At 44.7% G+C, this 12,036-nt stretch overlaps 1 protein-coding gene across 1 annotated transcript; it reads left to right on the plus strand.

Moving 5' to 3' along the window:
* The first annotated feature begins 5,141 nt into the window (after positions 1–5,141).
* Positions 5,142–8,539, plus strand: LOC123429344 (desmethyl-deoxy-podophyllotoxin synthase-like). Its single transcript, XM_045113391.1, has 2 exons — positions 5,142–6,344; positions 7,746–8,539. Exons 1-2 carry the CDS (start codon positions 5,238–5,240, stop codon positions 8,352–8,354), a joined length of 1,716 nt encoding a protein of 571 aa, XP_044969326.1. The 5' UTR covers positions 5,142–5,237; the 3' UTR covers positions 8,355–8,539.
* The last annotated feature ends 3,497 nt before the right edge of the window (positions 8,540–12,036 follow it).

Below are 12,036 nucleotides of genomic sequence, written 5' to 3' on the forward strand. Positions count from 1 at the left end.
GTAAATTATGAAGGCACTGATAGATCGGTTTTTGCTTCTGCGATTGAGGAAATTAAGTACTTGAGGTCTCTGCGGATGACGACCATCTCTCATGTTTTCTCGTGACCTGAATGTGGTCGGTGATTTTCTAGCAAAATTTGCTAGTTCTAAGGGGATAACAGTAAGGTGGCTGGGGTCTGGTATCCCTGAGGTAGTTGAACTTTGTAAGAAAGATTGTATTCTGGACGTCCCTTAAGTAATATCTATTATTAAAGGGGAATCTGTTGTCGTGGTTCGACCACCTCTAGCTCCCCACCTCTCATACGGTTAACCATCCCGCGATGGGCCAACTCATGTACGATCCCCTCCTTCACTAGGAAAAACCACATCCCACGAAGGCACGAACACATGTTGCGTCACCCGCTACACCACCCCCTCGCTCCTGGTCTCATCCCTCTCCCGACAAAACTCACCGCCGCCTCTGCTCCTCGCTTTCATCTGACGGGGACGGGTGCTCTCTCCCTTGATCCCATCCCTCTTCGTCCACGCGTGCTTGCCTCCGGCCACCTCCGCCGTGAGCCTTCCTCTATCTCCTCTCCATCTCCCTCTCTTCCCTCCTCCACAAGCCCATCGCATGCGTGCTTGCCTTCCGCACCAATCGTGGCAGCCGCGGGTTGCCATGGGGAAGGAGCATGGCGGTGCACACGAGGTATAGGAGAGAACATGGGTGAGCTCCAACACGATGTGAGGAAGAAGGGGGTTACGGGTCGGATATGACGGATGGTAGGTCAGAGCTCGATCTCGAGACCATGATAGGGAAGGTGAGGAGGAGGTGAGGGAGTGCAGCAAATGATGACGTGGATGAAAGGAGAGCAGTGGCCGGTGGCGCAGATGAAGGCGAGGAGGAGGAGAGGGAGTGGAGCAGACGGTGGCGTGGATGAAAGGAGAGCAGTGGCAGGACGGAGATGAAGGCAAGGATGAGGCGAGGGAGTGGAGCAGAGGGCGGCGTGGATGAAACGAGAGCAGTGCCCGGCGGAGCAGATGAAGGCGAGGAGAAGCCGGTGTCCTGGATAAAGGGAGAGAGCGCCGCCGGCTTCGGGGACGCACATATGGGAAAGAGTTCGTTCATTGGTAAAGGGAGGTGAGAGCACGAAGCTAGGAGGCGGCTTGGCTCGGCCCAGCCATGGAGCTGGCATTGCAGACTCCCCGCTAACCTCCTTGGCAAGGCATGTTGCGCCTGTAGGTATTTTTTATATCCTCCCCGCCTCTTGTTCTCACCTTGCTTCATGTACTCTGTGTTATTTCACTAATCTTTGTGTCACAAATATACCTGAATTGGTACTTGCAGTGGTTGGCTGCTTCCACAAAGCGTGCGACTGTAGCAAGATGCAATTCTCGATAAATCGCTATTAGGTGCTCTCTTCTCTGTCAGTGTTTTGTTTTTTTGGTTTTGATTTCCTAATATTTAGTTTATCTAAACACTACAATCTGTCAGATCTGAGAGAGAAGATGAACAGAAGAACCGAGTAGAAGAATTTGGTGAAGAACAAGGTGACTCTCCCTCTCTCTTATGCGAACACGGTTTATTTTAATGTTATATATTGTGCTAATGTAAACATGAGTTGAGTGTATTGATCTAAATGTATTGTAAAAATGGTCTGGTTGCGGAACATTTGGTAGACAATTTTTTTGTATTCAACCTGGAACAAGTTTGTTAAGATATTCCTGTAAATGGTCTGTATAGTTTGTTTTTTATTAAGCAAACATGTGGTTGTATAGTTATCGGAATTGAGAGGTCCTGCGACAGCATCAAGATAGTTTTCTTTATTGCCTGATGTACAAATTAACTTTACCAAACAGAATAAAGATAGCTACGAAGAAGAGCATATAATTAAAATACTGGTATGATGTCTACACTGTTGTCCTCATATATCCACTATTTATGTCAATCAAGTAGACACAGTTTTGGTTTTATGTGCTGATATGCTCTGCAATTTAGTAACAATCATCTTGCATAATGCAGACTAACATGGGAACGAAGGACAATGATCTTCCTGAACGTTTAATGGTTTGAACCCTCCCTCCCATTTTTGTTCTTGGCACCATGAACTGAAGTGTGCTCTTGACATGTCCGCAAACTTATGTAATTGAACTTTTGTGTTGCCACTGCGGCTGTTATTCATTCTGATATGCAATCTAATATTGGTGTTGGCTGGCTGCGTTGTTACACCGTTCTGTGTTTTGCTCATAAATATTTGTTGGTACTTTGGAATATGTTGTTACTTGCTTAGTTGCTGGATTGAGAAACATGAATCTGCGATTGTTTTGATTTATCCCATATGTGTGCAGACACGGCTTAGTTGCTGGATAGAAATATAATTTTTGTATGGTTATTTGTTGTCTGATTTGTTCAAACAGGGTGAAAGCCTTAAATTGCTGACATATGCTGTTATGATCATCAGATTGTTTGCTGCATTCTGAGTCTATGGTGTTGCATAGAGGAATGCAACTCATATATATGGTCCTTTTCTTCTTAGGCTATCATATTGGTTGTGTTGATTGTTCTATTTTATTCCTTATGAATAATTCCTAAGCGCACTTTGGTTATCTTTCTCGAGGGAAATAATGCTAATGTTGCACCTATTGTTCCATCACTATTGGGACTAAGTGGATTTGTTCCTCCTGGGCAGATGGCTAGGATGTATTCTTATATGCTGCAACCTCAAGGTATTCCTCGGTCTTTATCCTTGCTCAACTCTGGTCTTCCTCAGTTTGGTACTTTTCAGCCTACAATCCAACCTATCTTACACTAGCCTGATCAACATGTAATTTATTATACTCACAAGCATTTCATTTATTTTATCATCCATGCAGAGATGGCATAGTGGAGCAACATTATGTCAGGTTTAGGGAAGACAAACCCTTCGCTTTGTAGAAAATTTGCACCATAGTTATGGTACACCAGCTGGAAAGAAATTATTGGACACATGCCTCAGTTCATTTGAAAATATAAATGTCGAAGGGGGTGCTAGGCAGAACCAGGCCATCCACGTCATCTATGAATAGTTGAACTTATAAAGGTCGAAGGGGGTGCTATGCAGAACCAAGTCATCCACATCATCTATGAATAGTGCAAAGAAAAAGCGGGCAGCGAGCGAGTGGGGAGCATGGGCGAGGCCCCAGTTCAATTGACCCGGCCTCAACAGGAGGAGCTCGAGCCGAAGCCAAGGAGCTTGGCCTTGATCCGGACTCGGCGGGAGGAGTAGAGCAGCAGGCACGCACACCAGCCGACGCGCCTGTGAGTTTCTCTCTCTAATCCCCTTTACCTTCTTGCCCGTGCTACACAAAGAGAGAGAGGGAGAGGGGGGGGAGAGAGAGAGAGAGTATGTATTCATCATGAGCTACCACACAAATGAAAATTCAAATCCATCTTCCATTGTATAAGAAAGGTTCAGAAAGTGTTGTCATGAATTTCATATATCTCTATACATGCTCCTGCTAGGTTGTTGTTGTTAGATATGTTTGCACCAATTTTGTATTGAACAGTGAATGCGGGTGGGGGCTGGAGGTTGATCTGCTGTGTATGGAAGCGGGAAGCATGGGAGGCGTGTGCCGTGTGGGCGGCTCGCTATGAAGACTGGCCTGGAGGCCGTGGACTGAATGACACACGTGAGTGGCTGTACCATTCCGTTGGAATATAAATGCAGTATCTAGGCCCTTCGGACCGTTTCCTATTCAAAGGTGATGCTTTCTTTTCCTACCATTAGTTTGAAGTTTTTTTTTATTATGTATCTCCTCAACCTAATAGATCATGCATTAAGGGGTGCCTGTTCAACAATCTGTTATGTAGCACCCTGTTTTTCTTTTCACTGAAAAGTTTTACCTGCATCAAAATATTTCATTTTTGATCCTTTTCCTAATCAGAATAAATTATCTCAACAAAATGTAAAATCTCCCTTTCCATGACTTGATTTTTCATAAAAAAATATTTGATAAGAAAAATGTTAACTTTATTTACACGTATGTCTGGGAGGTGAAATGTAGCTTTGAGAGTGTGAGCTTACGAGGATAGTGGAGTGCAACTGTTATAGCTAAAAGGTGAAGCCTTGGGGGTGGTGTTGCTCCTCATCGTCACCAAATATAAGTGGTGTTCCAATGTATTTTGTCATTCTCATGTAACCCTCACCTCCAGTACTGTATATTATATATAGGTGCTGCTAATCATTGTCAAACCACATCCACAACGCCAAGAATTCTTAAAGTTTGAGAAGCAAATCAAATAAAGTGAACCAAAAAAAGACAAGCACGAGGAAGTAGGATGTGCACACAATGATATGATGGGGATATCTAGGAAGTGATTATGGTGGACATTTGGAGTGGAGATGGGTCGACTGATGGACGGAGGTGAGAGATGTGAAGACGAGATGAGATGAAAAACTCGTGTGTGCATGCCTTGTGAAATAAAAATACCATTTAATTATAGATTTTATTTTTGCTGTTTGAACAAATTAGAGAGTTTGTTCTGTTGAATTAATTGGTAGGTAACACAAATAGAAAAACAACAATGATATACATACACTGTCGTAGAATTATCTTTGACATTGGTCCGGTGTTGGATTGTAGTCCATAAGAAGCACTCATCTAAAATACCCAATTTCATGTTATCACCATGTTAAAGTTATAGTTTCACGTTATATTTTGTGTCCCTTGACAACGCACGGTCATTCCACTAGTAAAATTTTACTAGCCGTAAAAAAAGGGTGTATGTAGTAGCATATATATTGACGTCAATGTCCTGTTATCACAATCACAAATGAGTAAACAGTTGGTGTAAAATTTCCTTCCTTTGCTCCCGTTGGAAATTTCCTATTTTCACACGGCCCAGTCGTTCTTTTCTTCTTCTTGTTTTCTGCGTTCAGTCAAAGACGTTTCCTCTCGGAAAAACAATGCCCGGTCGTGCCAAAAAACCTTTATGTGACGGGATATGCATGCGTCCTCCTGGAAGAGACGCGGCCGGGTGGCCTGAGCGGCCATGGAGCTGGCCACGGTCGGTCTCGCACTCCCACTTCTCATCTATATGGTCACGGGCTACTAATATGTGGAGGAACAACGAGACACGATCGCGCAACCATCACCGATCACCTGAAAGCAAGCAGGAATCTCGATCGGAATACGCCGCCACCGTTCATGAGTCATGATTCAATCCCTCCCACCTCTGACGTTTTCTGCTGACTGAAAATGTTGACGCGTGTAGATGCATGTGCAGCGACACTTCCTGGTATCGATCCATTCTCATCCGAGAAGACGACGACACGGTAACCAGCAAACTTGCCGTGCAAACATGCATGCTCTCATGCCGACATCACTTGCTTGGTCCGTGCCGCTTGCGTGTATATATATGTAGTGCAGTCGACGATCCCAACTCCCCAGTGCCAGCAGCTCAAGAAAGTAACACGTACGCCGCCATGGCCATGGAGCAAGCAATTTACCTCGTCTTGGCTTTGTTACTCCCCCTCCTACTCCTCAAGCTCGTCAGCAACCGTGGCAGCAGCGGGGCTGCAGGCCAGAGGCTGCCGCCTGGCCCCTGGCGGCTGCCGGTCATCGGCAGCCTGCACCACCTCGCCGGCAAGCCGCTGGTCCACCGCGCCTTCGCGGACATCGCGCGCCGGCTGGGCGACGCGCCGCTCGTGTACCTCAAGCTCGGCGAGGTGCCGGTGGTGGTGGCCTCGTCCGCGGAGGCCGCGCGGGAGGTGATGAAGACGCAGGACGTCACGTTCGCGACGCGGCCGTGGAGCCCCACCACCAAGATCCTCATGTCCGACGGGGTCGGGGTGGCGTTCGCGCCCTACGGCGCGCACTGGCGCCAGCTCCGCAAGATCTGCATCATGGAGCTGCTCAGCGCCCGCCGGGTGCAGTCGTTCCGCCACGTCCGGGAGGAGGAGGCCGGGCGCCTCGTCGCCGCCATCGCAGCGGCGGGTTCCGGCGAGCCCGTCAACGTCAGCGAGCGGCTCGCCGTGCTCATCGCGGACATGACGGTGCGCGCCATGATCGGGGACAGGTTCAGCAGGCGGGAAGAGTTTTTGGAGGTGCTCCAGCAGGGGGTGAGGATCCTCTCCGGGTTCAACCTCGGCGACCTGTTTCCCTCCTCCTGGCTCGCCGGCTTCGTCAGCGGCACCGCCCGAGAGGCGTGGGAGAATCACACCAGGAGCTTCGAGCTCATCGAGTGCGCCATCAAGCAGCACGAGGAGGTGAAGGCCGGGAAGGAGGGGGAGCAGGAGGACCTATTGGACGTGCTCCTCAGGATACAGAAAGAAGGCGGCCACGACGTGCCTTTTACCATGGGAGCCATCAAGTGTCTATTAGTGGTAAGCTGCCGCCCGGCTAACTAATTTATTTTCAATCATTAACTAATTAATTTTAGTTCTTAATAACTACTCCCTTCACGTTTTTAAATAGCATAAGTCTTTTGGATGGTTTCATTAAAGAACTACATACAAAATAAAATAAGCAAATACAAAGTCTAAAATATTATATAGTCCCTAGTGAAATCTTTAAAAAATAAATGGGAAATTCTATCAAGAAGCGCCCGATCTTCGACATCCCGTGCGGCCGCTCTCTTCGTCATGCATGCATGCATGCATGCAATGATGTCATCAGATTTGTTTTAAATGATTGAAATTCAAAAACTTTTATCTCTTCAACCGTTAATTCGATCGATGATCCGTTTTCGTCGTTGACTTTGTTTTGACGAAATCTTCAAAACTAGATCTCATGTCGATATGTTTCGACAAATTTTTGTTTCTCGTACTTACCACATTTATTGCACTTATTTGTCATATTAGTAAGTACTTACTTGTCTGATAAAAAATAACTTAATCGCTAAATTTTTGAAAATTACGTATGAATATGACATCTCGACATAACCAAAATGGCAAGCACAAACAACTTTTTTAGGCGATTACACGCAAAATTATGACAACTCAACATATTTAAAACCGATAACCATAAAAAATATTTGTTGGTCATCGTTTGTAAATATGACAACTCAACATAGTTAAACTAACAAGCACATAAAATAGTTTTCTGGTAAAGTCGTATGTAAATATGACAAGTTAGCATATTTAAATTGGCAAACACAGCTTATGACATGCTTTTATATCATATATAATAAAAACTGCTACAAGGCTTTGTACGAAACAACATCAAAAAGTGTCAATTAAGTTATTTTTTTCTGGCAAGTAAGTGATTAATAATATGACAAGGAGGTCAAAGAATGTGGCAAGTATGAACGGAAAAAAAATAGTTGACGGAACATGTCAACATGGGATCTAGTTTCGAAAAACTCATCGCGAGAAAGTCAATGGTGAAAGCGGATCATCGATTGAATTAACGGTTTTGTAAATAAAACTTTTTGAATTTTCAAACATCAAAGGGAATCTTGATGACATCATTGCAGTTTCTATTATACGATATCATTGCATGCATGCATGCATGAGAGAGATACTCCAGGCACACTAATTTTGCATTAGATGAGTGATTAATTGGGTGTTAATTTTTGCATTGGAAGATGATTAACCAAGCCGCCGCACCTGCGTCTTGCGGTGCGGCGCCGCTCTCTAGTGTTGTCCAAAATAAATTATATTTAGGAACGAAGAGAGTACCATTTTCTTTTGGAATTACTTATCATGTAAATAGATAAAAATGAATGTACCTAAAAAAACTGTAATACAACTAATTACATTCATTCTCTTTAAATCTGTATGTAGGACCTGTTTAGTGCTGGGAGCGAGACGTCGGCGACGACGCTCGCCTGGGCCATGTCGGAGCTGATGAGGAACCCGGGCGCCATGGCAAAAGCACAAGCCGAAGTACGTAACAACCTACAAGGGAAGCCAAGGGTGACCGAGGACGACCTGGCCGACCTCAAGTACATGAGGCTGGTCATCAAGGAGACGCTCCGGCTGCACACGTCGGTGCCGCTGCTGCTGCCGCGGGAGCCCACCGAGGCGTGCAAGGTCCTCGGGTACGACGTGCCCAAGGGCACCACCGTGTTCGTGAACGCGTGGGCGATCTGCAGGGACCCCAAGCACTGGGACGCCGCGGAGGAGTTCAGGCCGGAGCGGTTCGAGTCCGGCGAAGTGGACTTCAAGGGGACCAACTTCGAGTACACGCCGTTCGGGGCGGGCCGGAGGATCTGCCCCGGGATGCTGTTCGCGCACGCTAGCATGGAGCTCGCCCTCGCCTCCCTTCTCTACCACTTCGACTGGGAGCTTCCCGCCGGAGGGGAGTTGGACATGGAGGAGGAGATGGGCATCGCCGTCGGCCGGAAGAACGACCTCTACCTACATGCCAAAGTCGTTGTGCCGGTTAATTGACGCCTGCTTCAAACACTTCGTGGGCAGTGGATCTGACGAACCAGCTTCTCGCTGGATCCAACATTGCAGCTGCGTATTGCAATTATGTACACAATTGTTTACACAATCGTAGTAATGATTGTATTGTGCCGTTTTTGTGAATTATGGAAAAAATCTATGATATTATTTGTATTGATCAGCAAACGTATGGTTTTCCATCACTATTCTGATTAATTTGTTTGATTTTATAAGCTCAAGCTGAACTTTCCAAGCTCCCATCTTGATTTACTTGGGCTAGCGCGGGATGGCTTGACAGGCAGAGGAGGGGGGATGCCGCGGGGCTCCTCGACGTGCCGGCGAGCAAGCAGGCAGCGGCGCGTGCGTTGCTGCTTCCCCAAGGCGCGGCGGTTGCGGAGGACTCGCGTCTGGCGGGGGCGTGCGGGCGGAGGATCCGGTCCAGGGGAATCCTACACAACCAGCCAACTTTTTATTCGATCTGAGAAAAACTACACCTGAAAACCTAAATATTATATGAGTGAGACTCTTCAATATTACGAACATTAACACACATTCCTGGACTGCAATGAACAAAAACTTATTGGGTCCTTGTAAAATTTTACAGATTAAGAGCACCAGCATCTTATATAACATTAATTAGGTAAAACCACATAACATATAGCACACGTGCTCTTTAGTTTATTGAGACGGACATTTAACTCAGAGCGTATAGGTTTATTGAGCACATATATTGAAACTAACATATACTTAGACCATCCACAATGAAAAGTAACATGGAGTAGTAACATGCATATGTTAGTAGTCTAAGTTACTACTACCTCCGTCACAGTTTATAAGGCACGCACGTGTATCTAGGTCGTCAATTTGACTTATATAAAATATATTGTTTAACATAAAAATTATATCATTAAAAAATAGAACATCTAAAGTTTCTAATGATATATTTTTTGTAATATATGCCTCTCATTAAGTTGGTCAAATTAACGACCTAGATACACGTGCCGGACTTATAAACTGAAACGGAGGTAGTACCTTCATAGTTGGTAGTAACATACAAATGGTAACATAAAGGTTTTCATTTATTAGCATATAGACTCATTTTATCTTGGTATGTGCATGTGATGTTACTCATAATACGAGTAACTAGCTATGTTACTCAATTTGTCTTTCCCTTATTAATTAGCTGTCACATCATCTTTTTCGCTTAGATGGCATCTATATTACTATGTATGATACTTTCACTGTGGATAGTCTTATATGATAAGAAGAGTATCTCTCATTTTTTTTGTTTAATATACACAGATCTCTTGAGGAAACTGAGCAGCGCATACATGCACATGACATCTGATAATCCAATGTCTGAAGATATTTGTGTTGTGTGCGCATTGTATTGTAAGTAGCTCACCAGTCTCAAATCATTATAGGGAAAATCATTTTGTTTTGGTGGGACAATTCCAGTTGGTGAAACGTATTGGAATATGGCAATAGGAGCACAAGGGCACAAGGGCGCGTCGATGACTCGTTCTTGCGGCTGTTGTGGTTGTTTAGAGGTCCCGGAATCTCAATGTAATTTTCCTTATGTTTTGAGTTGCTTTGTAATCCCAGTTAACTTGTATTATAGACCCAGATCCTTTAAAAAGAGTCATAAGAATTATACTTTATTTAGGAAAGAGAGGGACATCATTCTCATCTGATGCCATGTTGATAGGTCGCACTCGCCCAACGTAAAACTTCACCTATATTTGAGCCATTCGTTTTCCCAGACATATCTTCTATTCCAATCCATTACCTATTTTTTTTTCTTAAAATGGAATCATGCTACATAAGCAAGTCATGAATAGAAGTCACAAATTATACATTTTGCATTAATCTATATATAAAAAACGTTGACACATCATAAATTCATGCATGTTAATTATTCACAAGTTTTTTGCATTATATTTTGTATTGACAATATATGTGTTGGGCGATTGCATCATATCTATATAGCTGACCCCTCAAATTTTTCTTAGAAGTGATATTCCTTTAAATAAATACATTTTTCTGTATGCTTTGTATTTTTTATTTTTTTAGATTATATATGTTTCTATAAGAACTATTTAGGCATTTCTTTTAGCATGATTTCTGCAGCAATGTATGGGGCATTATCTAGTAATATATATACTCCTGTCGGTAGTGTGGAAGATTAAACCCACGTACACCGCCGGCCACAAAATATGAGCAAAAGTGCATGCCGGGAATAAGCTAGGTGTTGGATCGTCTAATGTTCATCAGTGGAATCACACTTCTCCAGATTTCCTGAATATACATTGTGACACGACAAAGCGGGTGGTCAAGTTGTATATACATTGCTACAATGGGCGTAAATTTTGCTTGCTTCGCTACTGTTCAAAATTCATCCTCCTATTTTCACCTTGCCCAGTCTTTTTTTTGTGTGTGTTCAGTCAAACACCTTTTCCTCTATGAAAAACAATGCCCAGTCATACTTAAATACATTTTTTGTGATTGAGATATGCATGCATACGTCCTGAGCTGAGGGCCAGGGAGGTGGCCACGGTCGGTCTTGCAGTCCCATTTCACATCTTTCTTTTATTTAGGGTAGACCCATTTCACATCTGTGATCACAAGGTTGTGTGCATGAACAACAGCAAAGACACGATCGCTCAAACATTACCGATCACCTGAAAGCATGTGCGTGGGAGGGAATTTTGATCGCATTACTCCGAGCATGATTCTTCCCAACTGTTACGTTTTTCCGTTGACGGAAAATGTTCACGCGTTTACATACAATGTGCAGAGACACTTCCTCGTTCCCATGCTTATGGCATCTCCAATAGATAATAATGTAAAGGTCGATGTCAAAAATAGTTTTAGTGCAGTAGAGAAGGTTTTCGGATGCCAGAATATTTTCTTTCGCAACAGATTATGTACCACTGGTGCCCAAACATTCAAACATGAACATGATTCATTGCATATTTAAATTTTCAAATGTTAATATTAATTGTTCAACATTATCATCATAGTAATCCTCCTCACGTCTACACTAGACCATCACACGAGAAAAGCGATTCTAGTGTAGACGGGAGGTCCTGTGCATGCAGGACCGAAATCACTGTTTTGACCTTAATCGTAAACTATAGCATAAAATGAACCCTGTCTAAAACTATTTTGCGATCTGACCCTTTTGGCAACGCCAAAGACCGTGACATTTTTCTCCACATTAAAACGCCGAACCTATTTGTGTTGCCACTCCACATGGAAACGCCGAACCTGTTTGTGTTACTGCCCCACATGGAAACGCAGGGGCTTTTGGCGTTACTACCCTTGCTCCAAACGCCATGTACCGACGGCGTTGCTTCTCCCGACCCAGATTCATCCCCAATTCTTCCACCGTCGCCGGCCTCCTCTCTTCGGGATTCCTCCCCAATCCAGACGCCGTTGGCGACCTCCACTTCCCAACCACCGGGCGACCTCCTCTCCTCCATCCAGCCACCACCAGAGACATTCCTTCCTCCCTCCTTAGGTGTGGCGCCCTGTCTTTTCCACCCATGGGTGAGGCGAGAGAGATGGCCACGGATGTGGCAGCTGCCGTCGCTCTTTCGGTGACCATGATCCGCGGCCGGTCTGCACCAACCTACGGTGGAGCATCACTGTGGAGGCCGATCCGGTACACCCACTCCTTCGG

Source organism: Hordeum vulgare, chromosome 2H (assembly GCF_904849725.1).
Source record: "Hordeum vulgare subsp. vulgare chromosome 2H, MorexV3_pseudomolecules_assembly, whole genome shotgun sequence".
NCBI lineage: Eukaryota > Viridiplantae > Streptophyta > Magnoliopsida > Poales > Poaceae > Hordeum > Hordeum vulgare.

What these genes read in the sequence shown, in the direction of transcription:
- LOC123429344 (XM_045113391.1), top strand. Translation starts at nt 5,238, where the DNA reads ATGTGCAGCGACACTTCCTGGTATCGATCCATTCTCATCCGAGAAGAC. An exon ending in CCATCAAGTGTCTATTAGTG is followed by an intron (nt 6,345 to 7,745) that starts GTAAGCTGCCGC and finishes ATCTGTATGTAG; the next exon opens with GACCTGTTTAGTGCTGGGAG.